Source organism: Phoca vitulina, unplaced genomic scaffold (genome assembly GCF_004348235.1).
Source record: "Phoca vitulina isolate PV1807 unplaced genomic scaffold, GSC_HSeal_1.0 scaffold43, whole genome shotgun sequence".
Lineage (NCBI taxonomy): Eukaryota > Metazoa > Chordata > Mammalia > Carnivora > Phocidae > Phoca > Phoca vitulina.
In genome coordinates this window covers 5653718-5671446 of record NW_022589746.1, presented here as the reverse complement: position 1 = coordinate 5671446, position 17729 = coordinate 5653718, and the positions used below count along the sequence as shown (strand labels likewise).

The 17729-nt window shown below is 39.8% G+C and overlaps 1 protein-coding gene and 1 non-coding gene across 2 annotated transcripts; both read left to right on the top strand.

Annotated features, from left to right (window-relative positions):
• Positions 1-290: 290 nt before the first annotated feature.
• TOMM20 (translocase of outer mitochondrial membrane 20) lies at positions 291-16780 on the top strand. Its single transcript, XM_032430350.1, has 5 exons — positions 291-618; positions 6580-6626; positions 8588-8669; positions 12693-12835; positions 16243-16780. The coding sequence occupies exons 1-5, from the start codon at positions 498-500 to the stop codon at positions 16285-16287; spliced, it is 438 nt and encodes a 145-aa protein (XP_032286241.1). The 5' UTR covers positions 291-497; the 3' UTR covers positions 16288-16780.
• LOC116648467 lies at positions 1029-1163 on the top strand. Its single transcript, XR_004302533.1, has one exon. It is a non-coding gene; the product is annotated as a small nucleolar RNA SNORA14 (small nucleolar RNA).
• Positions 16781-17729: the final 949 nt, after the last annotated feature.

The window sequence follows — 17729 nt, the reverse complement described above, 5'->3', positions numbered from 1 at the left end:
TTGTGAGCAATCTCAGTTCCATTCAAACAAGGCACAAGTTGCCTTTATTATACAAGAGTAGGAAGAAGCATTTGTCGTCAGCCCCTTCCATCTCTGTTTGACACAGCAAGAATGTCAGCTACCAAGTCTTTAGAGTATGTACACGACGGCCACGCACCACCTTCGCTACGTCACGCTCAGCGGCTTCTGAGGAAGGGCGAGATCCCCCGCAAATCCTAACACCAACGCACACCTCACCCCGAGGCGCCTGGGCGGCCGCGCCTAACCCCCTGCGCAGGCGCAGAAGCGGCGCGGGCTCCGCTGCTCAGGCACTGCCGCGGACGTGCCGGAGGACCTCGCGCTGCTGGGGCCGGAAGTGCGTGCGCTCGGCCTTTCCGCGTCCCTCGCGGCGAGCGTCAGGGCGCAGTGGCGTGGTCCGCGCTGAGGGTTCACGGCCAACTGCTTCTTCGCCGGCCCCGACGCTGCCGCGCTCGCTCTTGCTCCTCAGTCGAGGGAAGATGGTGGGCCGGAACAGCGCCATCGCCGCCGGTGTCTGCGGGGCTCTTTTCATCGGGTACTGCATTTACTTCGACCGCAAGAGACGGAGTGACCCCAACTTCAAGAACAGGCTTCGAGAACGTGAGTGGGTCCCCTCGGCCCCGGTCCCGCAGCGTCCGTCCGCCTGTCCTTCGGCGCCGCGGCCGCCTCCGCGTGCCTGCTCCCCGCTGCCCACTCGCCGGGCCGTGGGGGGAGTCGGGGGTGCCCGGCAGAAAAAGGCGGCGGCGCCGGCTGCGCGCTCCCGGTGTCGCTCCCGGCTCTGGTGCCCTGCAGGATTCCCTCCATTTTGGAGGGACGATTTTTCCCATTTTGTCTTCCCCAACCGCTTGTCGTCTGAACGCACTCTCGTTTGTATTGTAATTTCGGTGTGTGTGTGGGGGGGTCTTTTTGCCGTTCACCTTTTTAAACCTTTCTTCTTAACTCGAAGTCGTGTGTTTTGTCTTTTACGAATTTGTGCTTGAAACCAGATCCGTAAATCAACGGTATCGTTGCTGCATTCTTAAACCCTCTTGGTAGCTTCCCTGAAAATGCTTCCAAGATATGAATGAATGCTATAGAAATTGCAGGGGAGTCCAAAGGGCTGCGCTTCTCCTGTGGCTCAGTCTTATTTCATACCTGCGACATCTTTTAAGAGAGGTTCACATGAGGGAAATCATGTCACCAAAACCATTGTGGTTTTTGAATTTCGGAGGCCTTATTCGCAGCAGTGGAAGAGTAAATTTGTTGAGATAAGTAATTTTGTACCTATCTAGATTGCTCAGTCAAAATAATGTCTAAAATTAAAATTGAGGGGCACCTGGGTGGCTTGTTTGGTTGAGCATCCGACTTGGTTTCAGCTCAGGTCATGATGTCAGGGTCGTGAGTTTGAGCCCCGCATGGGGCTCCCTGCTCAGCGGGGAGTCTGCTTCCCCCCCCCCCCCGGTTTGCCCCTCTCCCCACTTGTGCAATTTCTTTAGAATAAAGAAATCTTTAAAAAATAGCATTAAAATTGATACATAAGTTATTAAAGCCGGGACGTTACAAAGGCGTGATTATCTTTTTTTTTTTTTTTTTTTTTAAGATTTTATTTATTTATTTGACAGAGAGAGGCACAGCGAGAGAGGGAACACAAGCAGGGGGAGTGAGAGAGGGAGAAGCAGGCTTCCCGCCGAGCAGGGAGCCCGATGTGGGGCTCGATCCCAGGACCCTGGGATCGTGACCTGAGCCGAAGGCAGACGCTTGACGACTGAGCCACCCAGGCGCCTCCGAAGGCGTGATTATCTTAATGAATGCTTAGTATTTAATGAAGCAGTAGTAAATAATTTTAAGTGTTCAGGAGCCCCACGTGGCTAGTGACCTAGCCTCTTGGGGGTATAGGTATAAGATGACCTTATACGATCTAGAATATCACATGTAATTCTAGTTATTTTATGTTTTAGGAAGGAAGGTATAGAGAATTTGTTTTATTTACAGTTAGATAGACTAATGGAAAGAATGCTATTTTGGATTCAGACACTCAGTTTTCCAGGCCCAGGTGAGTCACAGATTAGCTGCATAATTTTAGACTTTCTGAATCTTAATTTTCATAGCTCGTAAAATCAGGTAATGTCGCCTGCCTCTGGTTGTTTTTGTAAAGACTGAGCTGTTTGAAGTGCCGACCACCATTCCTGACAGAGAGCTAGCCCCTCCAGCATAAATGCTGGCTGTAAGCATAGCTAGAAATTCAGATCATTTTTTGGTCGTTTCAGTAATAGCTGGAGGGGTGGTGGTGGTGGCATAGCTACAGAGCACAGTAAAGAATGGATTAATCCTTTCTTCCTTTGGAAGCACTGCAATCTATTGTTAGAAATCTTGAGAAAACTAGTTTTTGGTTGAAGAAATCATAGAAGCTGTCATTTTAAACAAATTGAGAGATTATTTTCAAAATCCCTTTTCCGTCATCTTCAGTCCATGAATTTTTTTCTAACGTTAGCAGTGGCCTCATGATCTCAGTCGACAGGCTTGAATGATGAGTAACCCTGGGTGAGCGACTTAAAGCTTTAGTTTTCCTCTTTTTTATTTTTTTTTTTAAAGATTTTATTTATTTTTGACAGAAAGAGAGACAGCGAGAGAGGAAACACAAGCAGGGGGAGTGGGAGAGGGAGAAGCAGGCTTCCCGCGGAGCAGAGAGCCCGATGAGGGGCTCGATCCCAGGACCCTGGGATCATGACCTGAGCCAAAGGCAGACGCTTAACAATTGAGCCACCCAGGCGCCCCTCGTTTCCCTCTTTTGTAAAATGGTGTAATACATAGGGAGTTTAGTATAAAGTCCCTGACACATGGTAATTGATGGATGCTATAGATTATTTATGAATATAATTATTATTTGACCTTTTCTTTAGGAAGTAAAATTTGTATTCAGAGTAATTCTGCAATCTGTAAGTTCATGTTTTATGTGTATTTTTGAAAGTAGACAAAGTCTGTTTTAACTTGTTAGGTTTACACAGTAGCACTTGGGACTGATTTCTAGTAAATACTGAGTCAAGGTTTAATTTTGCTCATTGAATGTTTAACTCCATGATTTTTCAGTCTGTTACCATCTTTCACTTTATTACAGAGATAGTATAATATACTGATAAGGTAACAAGTAAATTGTCTTATGAAACTAAAGCTAGAATTTTAATCTTATGCTAGAAATTTAAAGCAACTAATCAATCTTAAAATTTGGTAATTGTATCAAACATTCAAAAATGATCACTCTCCACCCACCACATTAAAAAAAAAAACTCTAAGATTGGATAATAATGGAAACTAAGTTTCTCTCTATTGGGTTTCATCATTATTGTCATTTTCCATAGATCTGGTTTAGCAAACTGTATTTCTCTGTTTATTCCACAAACTTGCTATGTTCATTTCTGAGGTGCCTTTTATTTTTATGGGAATGTCTTCACTTCTGTTAGAAGGTAGCAGAGGGATAGTGAAGTATTTCCCAAACTGAGAAGGCACTTTGAGACTGGAAAATGAAGCAGGTGACTCCATACAGTTTACAGTTTTATATAGCGTAATTTACTGACGGGGGAGTGGGCAGATGACGATCCAGCTGCACAGTTACTCTCCACAAAGTCCAGACCTTGGTCCACATTTCTAGAGTGAGGGCACTAGCAGAAGAGCATTGTTGCAGGATCAAAGGATTTGCACGCAAGCACCTAAATGACAGCTAACCTTTTATTAGCTATTGTGGCACTACCTGTGCATCAGGAAGGAGAGAGACTGTTATCTCTCACAGATTCATGGGAGGCCAAAGAAAGCCTCCCCCAGTCGTGGCCTTGGGCCTCTCTAAGATACTTACAGGAATCTCCAAGGGACCTGGAACATACAGCCCCAAGAGAGGTCATCCAGCGCGCAGGAACAAGGTGGAAGGCCAAAGACAGAGTCAGTATTGTCCACATTCTTACAGCTTCTCTACAGCGTGCGGTGGCAATACAGAATTATGTTTGAGGGCACATGTTCTGAAATTCGGCTACTTGGCTTTGAATTGCCCCTCTACCACTTATTAGTTGTGACCTTGGTAAATGTTCTCGTCTGTAAAATGGAGATCATGATAGTACTTGTTTTAGTGTTACTGTGATGATCAAGTAAGCAAATTAATAACCTTTAGAATAGTGTCTGACCCCGTAGCATCTAAAACTTACTGGGTGCTTAATCTTTTTTTTTTTTTTTTAAAGATTTTATTTATTTGTTTGACAGAGACCGCGAGAGAGGGAATACAAACGGAGGGGGAGTGGGAGGGAGAAGCAGGCTTCCCGCAGAGCAGGGAGCCTGATGCGGGGCTCAATCCCAGGACCCTGGGACCATGACCTGAGCCGAAGGCAGATGCTTAGCGACTGAGCCACCCAGGCGCCCCACTGGGTGCTTAATCTTAACATCTCAGTGTTCCTTTATCTTCATGTCTGCTGCTTCTGTGAAGTCGTCCATGTCCAGAGTCTTAGTAGTCTCCTTCTGGCACTAGTGAAATTCAGTAATTAGTTAACCTAGTATGGTAGCATTCATTATTTTCTGCCTAAGAACGGCCAAATGAAAACCTTAAACAAATTGAGGGTAGAATGTTATGGTTCTGTTTCCCTACAGTTAGTTGCCCGAAGATGAACACCTAGGAAAGGTAGTTTGTTAGAAAAATAGGCAGTCTTCAAGTCTATAAGATCAGCTTATTTAATGTATTTTTTTGTGGTTGAAACTGCTAAAATTGTATTTAAGCCTTAGAGTTGTAGCACTTTAGGTGTTTTGGGGGTTGGAGTTGGCAAGAGGTATGGGTGTGGTTAAACCCAGTTTGTTAGGGTAGATAAGTTTCCTGGACCACAGTAAATTAACCCATCTCACTGCAGTTAGGCAAACAGGTCACTGTCTCTAGTCATGCATTGATTGAGACTTGAGTTTGTAGAACACTTTAAGGTTTTCAGAGGACATTTGCTTGTTTTATGAAGCTTTTTGTTTCTCACAGTGGTGGTTAAACGTGCCTTATCTTTAGAGCGCTTAAGAGATTTATTTGTCAGAGATCACCCAGGTAATAAGTATTAGAGCCTTAACGTTTTTAGCTATGCCACAGTCTCTGTGTTCCTGGTACGTTTTAGTGACTTGGGAAACTTTAGATATTTAGCATAGCACAACTCCTTAGCCGAGTTGCTGGTAGTGAACTATTCAATACCAGATACTTGCTTAAGTAGTTCATTACCAACTCCTCATACGGTACATTATAAATCAGACACTGTTAAAAAATACTTTACATGCATTAACTCATTTAATCTTCACAACAGCTCTGTGAAGCATGTATCATTCTTAGGCCAGTTTTACATAAGAGGAAAGTGAGGTACAGGTTACTCTAACTTGCCCAAGGTCACACTGACACTAAGAAGAGCTGGGATATAAAACAAGCTTGAGCTTCCCCTGTGCTAACACCCTTTCAAATGGAGTATATCATTAAATAGCAATTTATTTTTTACTTTTTGAAAAGTTTTTAAAGATTTTATTTATTTGAGAAAGAGAAGAGCTCAGCCTGTGGGAGGGGGGAGGAGCCGGAAGTGGAGGGAAAGGGACAAACCGACTGCACTGAGTGCAGAGCCCAACGCAGGCCATCCCATGACCCTGAGATCATGCCCTGAGCCAAAACCAAGAGTCAGAAGCTTAACTGAGCCACCCAGGAGCCCCTATAGCAATTTAAAATATTGTTAGTGTCCTTTATTGATTTGGCTTAAGGGTTTTAAGATTTTAAACATCACTTACTTTTGAGATATGTAGTGTTGCTTTTTCGAATCAAAAACAAGACAAAAAACTAAACAGTTTACAGAGTGTAGCCAGAGGGTTTTTTTCTTAACCAGCCAGCAGTAGTTAAGAATTTTGCAGTGCATTTTTAAAAAAATTTTTAAAAAAAATTTTTAAAGACTTTGTTTATTTGACAGAGACACAACACAGTGAGAGAGGGAACACAAGAAGGGGGGAGTGGGAGAGGGAGAAGCAGGCTTCCCACAGAGCAGGGAGCCGGACGCGGGGCTCATCCCAGGACCCTGGGATCATGACCTGAGCGGAAGGCAAGACACTTAACGACTGAGCCACCCAGGTGCCCCTGCGGTGCATTTCTGAATACTGTCTTCCTACCCCCTTTTTTCTCATTTAGGAATGTCAGATAGCTTTCAACTTTCAGTAAAGATTGAATCTGTTATATTTCAGTAATAAAACTTCCTAACAGCTGTGGTTTAATTCTTGCTTGTGTTTCATGTCCTGTGTAGCTGGGGGTGGGGGCGGGGCTTGCTGTGCTTATGGCAATTAATCACCTGTTAGAATTGTCTCCATCTTCAAAATTGCTGATCTTGGTGCCCCAGAGGGAAGGAAAAAGCTCTTGCCCAGAAATGTCATATTGTCCATAGCTCATTGACCGGAACTCAGACCCTGACAAATCACAAGGAGACAAGAGAATAGGAGAGCCCTACTCTGGGATGTTTTACAAATAGAATGAATGACTGCCACAGCAGTTTGACTTCTTTTGATTCCCATTTTAATAATGGTAAAATGAAAATACTCCATTTCTTGCAGGAAGAAAGAAACAAAAGCTTGCCAAGGAGAGAGCTGGACTTTGCAAGGTAATCTGTTTTTTTGTTTATATTGTATTTATATATGTTACAGAAATAACGATTTTAAAACCTACTTCAAGTGTGTTTTGAGAAAGCTAGTTGATACCAGGCATTGATTTTCTATTTTAAAATACAGTTTTTTTTTTTTTTTTTGGAATAGTTAATTCAGTTCAACTGCAGATTGTCTGGTCCATCATTATTTCCCCCTTCTTGGCCCAAATAGCACACAGCTTATTACATGAGCAATATTTAAGGGGAAATAAGCTGATAGTCTCCAGAAGACAATTCTGCCAAACGGTTCAAGCTTTCTCACTCAGCTGCTTCAAAATAATACAATAAAACATTAATTTAATTTTCCTTCCTTCAGCTTCTTTTAAAAGAACCACATGCTATTTGTTTCAAAAGTTATATAGGATTATTCATACCCACTGATCCAGAATCCTACCACATGGCAAATTTTTTACCTTGATATTATATGTACATGTAGATAAAAATCTTTTTTTTTTCTTTTCATAGATCCTGTGTTCATGATTATTTTTAATGACTACATAGGTTTTTCTGCTTGATAAAAAAAATGTTCTGTGACATGTGTAAGTAAAGTAAGTAAATGTTAATCATTGCACATATAGCTTTTCTTTTTTATTAAAATTAGTTCCATTGTCTGGATTCCCAGGACTTGGACTACAGGATCAGTATTGGTTCTTTTTTTTTTTTTTTTATTCATTTGAGACAGAGAGATACAGAGAGAGAGAGAGAGCATGAGCAGGGAGAGAGGCAGAGGGAGAGGGAGAAGCAGACTCCCCGCTGAGCCAGGAGCCCGATGTGGGGCTCCATCCCAGGACCCTGAGATCATGACCCGAGCCGAAGGCAGACGCTTAACCATCTGAGCCACAGGTGACCCAGTATTGGTTCTTTTTAAAGTAAGTTGAGGCAAAGAAAAATTAAATCAGAAAATGTTACATTTTGTTATTTTGAAACAATCAGGTAATTAATTAACACAGCTAAGTGACTGGACACAGTAATAGTGAAACTAAGAGTCAGCCACTTTGTTCTCTTATGTCTAAACTACCTTTCTGAAATACATGTTCGTAGTGTTTCAGTAGCCTTTTTTTTCTAAGGACCTGGGAAGGTAGATACAGACATGCATCAGTGTGTATTTTTAGATTCAAGAATAATCAAATTCTTGCCTGTGCTGGGATAGTTGATGACAGATGCCTCTACTTTCAGAAATTTAAATTTTTGCATCTGCGTTGGTAATGAGAGTGTATATAATATTAATCAGGAACCAAAAACTTCCATTAATAGAAGTCTAGGTTTTTTAAAAGAATAGGATTTTTTAATAGTAGGTTTATGTTTTTTAATAAGTCATATAGCTGATGGCATTATATATTACCATAGTCTGGTAATATGTAACAAACTATGAAACAAAAACAAGAAATGCAAACCTACTTAAATAAAGCTGCTTTGTAATAGCAAAAAAATTTAGAAGTAGTTCATGTACAACAAATAGATCATGATTAAGCAATCCTATTTCTCAATGGAATATTCTATTACCACTTAAAAATAATCTTTTAGATGCAGTAAAATCTATACAAAATATACTGGATCAGAAGAAAGTTGATTACAGTTACATAAAAATATAAAAATGGTAATCAAAATAGTATAAATAGTAAAGTGCCTATTTTATGATAGAGAATTGTATTCTTCATTTTTTACTTTAGGTTTGATGTACAGCCTTCTGAGAACTGTTCTAGTATCAGTTTGATCAATAAGTATTTTTTTCTTATATTCATTTAAATGTAGATACTAAACTAATGCTTTTAAGTATTGAAGAGTAGATTTCTTTTTATCATTTTTTATAATGAGTTAGTTTTTTGTTGTTTTGTTTTTAGTGGCATGATCTTCTGTGTATTGGTTATGTCCCCAGCATAATTTTGGTATCAGTTATTAAATACTGTATTTCCAAACAGTTACCTGACCTTAAAGATGCTGAAGCTGTTCAGAAATTCTTCCTTGAAGAAATACAGCTTGGTGAAGAGTTGCTAGCCCAAGGTAAGTCATTAAAAGATGAGGAAATTAGAATTCTTCACAGTAACTGTAAATTTATGGTGATATGGGGCTTTTTTTGGTGTAGTGTAGCAGCTTTTAAAAAAGTTACTCCAAATATTTCAAGACAAGTCATTTACTAGTGGGAAAATTATTTTATTTAAGACTGGCTCTAGGGGCACCTGGGTGGCTCAGTCGGTTAAGCGTCTGACTCTTGATTTTGGCTCAGGTCATGACTTCGGGGTCCTGAGGTGGATCCTTGCCTCGGTCTCTCTCTGCAATATGTAAATAGTAACTGAAGGAGTGTGATCTAGGCATATACTACTACTTCATCTAATCTTCAGGTCTTTTCTAATATTTATAGGAAGGAATGGCTAATACAAGTCCCAGAGAAGGTTAATTTACCTGTCAGGGTCACACAGTGAGTTCATGGTGCTTGATTTCAGGACCAGCCAGTGATCTGAATCTGATCTAGAGTTTAGGCTTTGTGCTTTACATATTCAATTAAGGATTAAGGTTCTTTTTTTAAAACATTACTATTAATGAAGTTAAAATGATGAAACTGATATATTTGAGAACTATAATTCAGTAATTTAGTCTTAAATGTATTTATAAATTTTTAGTGACAAATGAGCTTTTATTTATTTTTAAAGATTTTTATTTATTTGACAGAAAGAGAGATAGAACACACAAGCAGGGGGAGCAATCAGGGCAGAGGGAGAGGGAGAAGCAGGCTCCCCGCCGAGCAAGGAGTCTGATGCGGGGCTCAATCCCAGGACCCTGAGATCATGACCTATGCCATAGGCAGACGTTCAATGGACTGAACCACCCAGGCGCCCCAGCTTTTACTTATTTTTAAAAGATTTATTTATTGAGACAGTGTGTGCGCGCAGGGGACTCTGGGGGTAGGAGAAGGGGCAGAAGGAGAGGGAGAGAAAAAGTCTTAAAGCAGGCTCCACGCCCCAATGCAGAGCCGTCAGGCTCCATCCCAGGACCCTGAGACCATGACCAGAGCTGAAGTCGAGTCTGATGCTTAACTGACTGCACCACCCAAATTAGCTTTTATTTCAAAAGTATATTTTTATGTAACTTTGAAGTATTTGCTATCATTAATAAAAACGATACTAGGTGTCAAATTTTCTTATGCTCATTGCTGTATCATAGATTTAGATAGTATTGAAATACATGATGTAGGTCATTTGTGGTTTTTTATTTGTTTTTATGGAAAGGATTAAAGGTTTGAGGTGGTGGTGACATGTTACTTTTTGTCTTGTCTCCCCCTTCCCAGTAATTTCTTGCTTTGCTTTTTTCTTTAGGAAACAGTTATCTTATTTGGATGGCATAGTAGGCTGATAATATTTATAAATAAAAATGGAAATGCCTTACTAGAAAACAATTTTGGCCTTTTTACCCCATAACAATAAGAAACCTGAGGTTTATAATGATTTTTTTTTTTTTTTTAAGATTTTATTTATTTGACGGAGACACAGCAAGAGAGGGAACACAAGCAGGGGGAGTGGGAGAGGGAGAAGCAGGCTTCCAGCCACGCAGGGAGCCCGATGTGGGGCTCGATCCCAGGACTCTGGGATCATGACCTGAGCCGAAGGCAGACGCTTAACGACTGAGCCACCCAGGTGCCCCAGAAACCTGAGGTTTAATCATGGGGTAATAGTAAAGCACTTAAATCTTCATAGACCTCGTTTGAGAGACTCTGTTACTTTAATATTTAAAAAGAAAGCTGCATATATAGGGATATGTGTCGAAGATATAGGTTGTAGTATTTCATTTCATGCAAACATTCTCAAAATATTTTGTTTATGCTCATAAATAAAGAGGTCTATTTGATACTATCAAAATATTCTTTCAAAATAGAAACACTTTTAATTAATTTATTTTAAGATTTTACTTATTTATTTGGGAGAGAGGGAGAGCGAGCAGGGCATAGGGAGAGGGAGAAGCAGACTTCTTGCTGAGCAGGGAGCCCGATGTGGGGCTTGATCCCAGGACCCCAGGATCGTGACCTGAGCCGAAGGCAGATGCCTAACTGACTGAGCCACCCAGGCACCCCAAGAATCACTATTTTAAATTATTTTACTCACAGTCGAACATATTAGAAAAAAGTACACTCATAATAACTTCTGTTTGGATTGTCTTGGAGATCTGTGCATTGTGGCCATCTGTTGACTTGAGCTGTCAGCTCCAGATTGAGAAGGACAATAACTCGTGGCTGGGAGGAAGGTCAGGGAAAGATAGGCAAGAGTTACTCTTTTTCCCAAGCTCACGTTCCACACTTTAGCTCAGCACTGTCCAGAGGGTTACTTAACTCTGTCAAGCTGCCTTTCTTGTGGAAACTACCAACCGAACCTGAGGTGGTTAGATTTAGGGAAAAAGTCAACATCAGAGTAAGTCATGTGAAAGCATGAGTGATTTAGGCAGTGAACTTCGTTGGTTGGCGGTCTCCTCCATCTGGGGGTCTTCCATAAGCATAATTCTTTTTTTTTTTTTTTTTAAGATTCTTTTATTTATTTATCTGACAGAGAGAGACACAGTGAGAGCAGGAACCACAAGCAGGAGGAGTGGGAGAGGGAGAAGCAGGCTTCCCGCTGAGCAGGAAGCCCGATGCGGGGCTCGATCCCAGGACTCTGTGATCACGACCTGAGACGAAGGCAGACGCTTAACAACTGAGCCACCCAGGCGCCCCATAAGCATAATTCTTTTAACTGAGCCAGATCTCATCTCAGGATGATGTGAACGGGCCCAAGTCTGCAGGTGCAGAGAGGAAACTGCATTGAGTTGCTGTGGTGGTTCATTAACTGTTGCCAGTGTGTTTAGAAATGTTAGGTGGTGTCTTGGGATCCTGTGTTCTACACATAACAATCCAGAAGCAGCTCTGTTTCCATTTAATAATCAGAATTAATATCCCCAGGCAACAGTGTTGGAATCCCTTATATTGCCTGTAAATTCAGTGGTATGAGGATTCAGTGGCCAAGTGGCATCTTAATTTCCAAGTCATTGGAGCCATCGTGTCCCCCCAATGGAGGTCCAAGCCCATGCAGAAAGAACTAAGTCTTTTGTATTTTCCATTTTTAATGCTTTGTAGAGTTCTGCTTTCTTCAGTTTGAATACCTCAGTCCTTAGATTTTCTCAAGTGAAATGTTACAGCAAGCAATGCCTCTTCTTCATGTACCATTCTTCAGTCCCTTATATGGTCACGTTCTTATTCAGGGTTGGAAGACTTGTTGTCCATTGTAGGATAAATTAAAAGAAAATCCTACCACTCAGAGATAATCGCTATTTTGTTACCTGCTTCTTGCCACTTCGTTAGTATGACTTTTTCCTACTAGCATCACTTTCTTAAAAAGATTTTTTTTTTTTTTTGAATTTGCATGTGATAACATTCAAAATAGTATAAGGGATTAATCTAAAGTGAATTTGGGCCTCCTTTCCACCTCAGTCCCCAGTTTTCCAGTTCTTTTCAGAAAAGTAGTGTTCCATAGTTAGCAGTTTCTTTCTTTTTTTAAGATTTTATATATTTGACACAGAATGAGAGTGTGCGCGAGCAGAAGCAGGGGGAGTGGCAGGCAGAGGGAGAAGCAGGCTCCCCGATGAGCAGAGAGCCCTATGTGGGACTTGATTTAGGACCGTGAGATCATGACCTGAGCCGAAGTCAGACACTTAATTGACTAAGCCATCCAAGCACCCCATAATTAGCAATTTCTTACATAATCTTTCAGAAATATTCTAAGCTTATAAATAGTAATATACTTGGACATTTCTGCACTTTAATTTCTCCCTTTTTGTATGTGTTTTGAAGACACTTTCATATCAGTACCTGTGATCTGATCCGTTTTTATTAATGCTCTCATAATATTCAGTTCTATGAATGTACTGTAGATTATTTCCAAGTTTTTACTTGTGTGATGTTTTTGGTCAGTATCGCTTGGAGATACAGTGAAGGCTTTAGAGTTGAATTTTTGACAAAGGCAAAGGCTTTTCAGGTCACATGTTATTTTTACGTAAATCTTTCAGGCGAATATGAGAAAGGTGTAGACCATCTGACAAATGCAATTGCTGTGTGTGGACAGCCACAGCAGTTGCTCCAGGTGTTACAGCAAACTCTTCCACCACCTGTGTTCCAGATGCTTCTGACCAAGCTTCCAACAATTAGTCAGGTAAGGATTTGAAACGTTAAAAAAGTGAGTAGAATCTGAGAATTCAATGTTTTAGGGACATTGACATTTAAAAATTAGTCTAGTGAACATGATGAAATTATGAAACCCATTCATTCCTTGGAATCAAAGTAAAATTGGAGATAGCAGTGCTTGAAATTTTTCTTTCCTAAGAATATTGGAGTGAGTGAGCATAAGATCTAGTCATTGTGCCCTACGTGTGGATCAGGATACGTACGTCTCATAGTATGAAATCTCAGGTATTCAAATACCAAATTTGAATAAGATAAGATATTCAAATACCAAAATTCAGGCCACTCTCAGCTACTTTCTGAAACTAGCTTTCTATCGACTCTTGTGAGCCCATGCATTCAGTTACGTGGCCTGGCATAGGGGGCCAAGATGTCATAGCCTGAAATTAGATCATAAAGGATTGTGGATACCCTCTGACCTCACTTGTCTAAAGGCCCCAGTGCCTCTGCTTCTGCCAAGGTGGGCTTTGAGCTTGGAGTTATTTGACTACATCTCCAATCTATATTGAACACAACACCATTTGTATAAAAGAATATATATAACTTAAGAATTCATTAAAGTGCATTTTGTTCATTTTTAATTTTTTCCAAGGAACCGAAATGAATCTATTTTTTGTAATAGTTTGTTTATTCGTGTGTTAATTTCCACAGTTGGTGTGATTTAAAATTGGTTTTTTTTTTTTTTTTTTAAGGTTTTTAAAAATTTATTTATTTGAGAGACAGAGAGCATGAGAAGGGGGGAGGGTCAGAGGGAGAAGCAGACTACCCACCAAGTAGGGAGCCCGATGTGGGACTCGATCCCAGGACTCCAGGATCATGACCTGAGCCGAAGGCAGTAGCTTAACCAACTGAGCCACCCAGGCGCCCCTATAATTGGTTAATTCTTCAAACTGATCTTTACTCAGATTGGAAAGGGACTGGAGAGAAAATAAAGGCCCCAAAGATTTAAGGGAAAGAGTTGATAAAACTAAAGATTTGGTCTTAATCCTTCTTACTTAGACTAATATGGTTCCTGGTCTATCTAAATCAGAATCTTCTGTTTAATATTATATGCTCTTGGAAAGGCAGCATAGCATAGTGCTTTTGGAAGATGGACCTGAGGGTGTGAGGTCTTTTGAAATGTGGATGAGCTCAGGATGAAACCTGAACTCCACTTTATAAAAATGACCTCCTTTACTCAGTTAACTCATGTTATCTGGAAATATTTTCAAATGCTAATTTTGGAATTACTGTATTCCTTCTTGTATGATGACTGAGCATTTTCAAACCAGAAAGGGAAATGTTAGGAGCATAGAATGACCAGTAAAGTGTTAATCAGTATTCTTAGTTTATATGGGAGTGAAAAGATACCTTGAATTTTTTTGGTTTTAGTTACATAATTGATTAACATGTAAAACAGTATAATGTATCTCTCCTTGGATTTTGAAATGCGACTAACAGTAGTGTGATCATTATTTTCTTTGATAACAGTGTTTAGAAGTGTTAAATATTGAAATCTCAGAATGGGTAAACTTTAGCAAGATCTGATTCTTTGTATACAAAGGACATTTTTTTTCCCTTAAAAATTTTTTTTTAATTGAAGTATGTTGACACACAATTTTATATTAGTTTCAGGTGTACAACTTACTGATTTGACAAGTCTGTACATTATGGTCTGCTCACCACAAGTGTTGATACTATCTGTCTGACCATACAGTGGTACTACATGATCATTGACTATATTCCTTATGCTGTACTTTTTATCCCCATAACTTTTTATCCTTGCATAACTGGAAGCCTGGACTTCTCACTCCCCTTCACTCATTTTGCCCCCACCCACTTCCTTCTGGCAACCACCAGTTTGGTGGTATGGGTCTCTCTCTCCTTTTTTTGTTTGTTCATTTGTTGGTTTTTAGATTCCACATATAAGTGAAATCAGATGGTGTTTATCTTAGTGAAATAACACTTATCATAATATCCTCTAGGTCCATCCATGTTGCAAATAGCAAGATCTCATTCTTTTTTTTTTTTTTTTTTTTAAAGATTTTTATTTATTTATTTGACAGAGAGAGACACAGTGAGAGAGGGAACACAAGCAGGGGGAATGGGAGAGGGAGAAGCAGGCTTTCCGCAGAGCAGGGAGCCTGGTGCGGGGCTTGATCCCAGGACCCTGGGATCATGACCTGAGCCGAAGGCAGACACTTAACGACTGAGCCACCCAGGCGCCCCCGCAAGATCTCATTCTTTATGGCTGAATAATAGTCCATTGTATATGTTTACCACTTCTTTATCCGTTCATCCATTGATGGACACTAATGTTGCTTCCATATCTTGGCTGCAGTAAACCTAGAGGTGCATACATCTTTCTGAATTTCTTTTCTTTTTTTTTAAGATTGTATTTATTGGAGAGAGAGAGCACTAGAGGGAGAGAGAGCGAGTGAGCAGGCATGACTGGGGGGCAAAGAGAGAGGGAAAAGCACGTGCAGGGAGTGATACAGACATGGGACTTGATCCCAGGAACCTGGGATCATGACCTGAGCTGAAGGCAGACGTTTAACCGACTGAGCCACGCGGGTGCCCCGTATTTTCAATTTTCTTTGGGTAAATAACCAGCAGTGGAATTACTGGATCATACGGTATTCCTATTTTTTAATTTTTTGAGGAACCTTCCTGCTGTTTTCCACAGTGGCTGCACCAGTTTGCATTCCCACCAACAGTGCATGAGTGTTCGTTTTTCGCCACATCCTCGCCAACACTTGTTATTTCTTGTCTTTATGATTCTGGGCATTCTGACATGTGTGAGGCGATTATCTCATTGTGCTTTGATTTGCATTTCCTTGATGATTAATGGTGTTGAGCATCTTCGCATGTGTCTGTTGGGAAAATGTCTATTTAGGTCCTTTGCCCATTTTTAATTGGATTATTAGGTTTTTTTCCTCGTGTTGAGTTGTATGAGTTCTTTATATATTTTGGATGTTAACCCCTTATTAGATACATCATTTACAGATGTCCTCCAATTCATTAGGTTGCTTTTTCATTTTGTTGGTTTGCTTTGCCATGTAAAAGCTTTCTATTTTGGTGTAGTCCCAATAGTTTATTTTTGCTTTTGTTTCCCTTGCCTGAGGAGACATACCTAGAAAAATGTTGTTAAGGCCAGTGTCCAAGAAGATTACTGCCTATGTCTTCTAGTTTTATGGTGTCAGGTCTCACGTTTAGGTCTTTAATCCAGTTTGAGTTTATTTTTGTGCATGGTGTAAGGAAGTGGTCCTCTTTCATTCTTTTGCATGTAGCTATACGGTTTTCCCAACACCATTTATTGAAGAGACTGTCTTTTTCCATTGGATATTCTTGCCTCCTACAAAGGACTTTTAAAAATTAAATTTTTTTTTTCTTTTTCAGAGAATTGTAAGTGCTCAGAGCTTGGCTGAAGATGATGTGGAATGAGAAAATGTCAACATAATCTCAATTAAAAATATTTTTAAAATCTTAAGTCGGAAGATGAGCAGCTCTGGGGGAAAAGGGGCAAATAGGCTTGTTATGGACTGTCCTACACTGAAATCTACCAGAGTTAATTTTTACTTTGTGTGGATCCATTCATATGTTTTATTTATTTTTCCCAGTGAAAAGTGTATTTTGATAGAAAGCTTTTCATTTTATAAATACACTATGAGTTACAAAATATCATGGATTTATTTTATTCCTAAAACGTGCAATTAAAGTGTGTACATATAAAATCACATTACTTAGGTTGAAAATTACTCAGTGCTTAGTTTTGAAAGATAGGCAGAAAAAGTATAGGAGAAAGCTGAAGAATGCACGTTTTTTTTTAAGCTAGTACATTTGCTCTACATAAAAGAATTGGATGGAAACTATCAAAACTGAGCATTAAAATCTTTTGAGAGATTACTTTTTTCCATTTAATCTCTTAAATATGTGAGATGTGCTGCTGTGTTGTATTAATTCACTCCCTCCCTGTGTATTTGTCTTGAAATGTTTAGTTTTAAATCAGTGGGCTTAATGTGTTCTGGATATTTATCTCCTTGTATTTTAGATGTATGTAGTTGCAAATAGCACCAGGAATTAGATCTATGTACATCCTTAATCTAGCCATGTGAGCTTCACCAATTATTGTCTGCCCTCTTTTCTCACTTAAAAAATGAGGGAATTGGTCTGCTAATTCAGAGAAGTGTCCCTTTCAGCTTTTGGTTCTGTATAGCATCTTCAAATCCACCTTCTGAGGGATATGTTTGTTTGGACAACCAGGCCTTGCATTTTTTATACTCTGAAGTTTGCATGCTTGCCTGACTTAGTATTCTGAATTGATCCCCTGCCCTCTTTTTTTTTTTTTTTTTCTTTTTTTTTTTTTTAAAGACCTAACTTGTGTTGATTTTCACTGAAATCATACGGTTCTGTCATTACTCTTGTAAATCTGAAACTTAACCTTTGGGGTAACAGATGATATAAGCTTGTAAAATGTTTGTTCCCTTTTGCTTTTATCTTCAGTGTATCTCCTTAATCCTCTTTCAATCTGATTCATTTATCTTGTTATGGTGAGAATAAGGTGTAACCTTGTGGCTGAAGACTTGCAAAGAATGGAGGTGTTCTCAAAATAGTGACATGTTATCTGCAGTCACAGATTGAACATTAGGTCTGAGAATAAAGATCCTTGATACTTACTTGTCATCTGTTGAACTGAGTAACAGTTTCTCCTTGTACACATTGCCTTTATTCTGTCTCAAAATCTGGAGCGATCCCGAAGACTTTTCCTGTCTGCTTATATATTTTACTTAATTTACTTATAAATTTTCCTTAACCTTAATCTTGGGTTTTTGTTGTGGTTGGGATATAGAGGAAAGAGTTTGGAGTATGATTCTAAGTTTTTGCTT

Coding starts and splice junctions, on each gene's coding strand:
- TOMM20 (XM_032430350.1), top strand. CDS start 498: ATGGTGGGCCGGAACAGCGCCATCGCCGCCGGTGTCTGCGGGGCTCTT. Junction 8,670..12,692: donor TGAAGAGTTGCTAGCCCAAG/GTAAGTCATTAA, acceptor TAAATCTTTCAG/GCGAATATGAGAAAGGTGTA. Junction 12,836..16,242: donor AGCTTCCAACAATTAGTCAG/GTAAGGATTTGA, acceptor TTTCTTTTTCAG/AGAATTGTAAGTGCTCAGAG.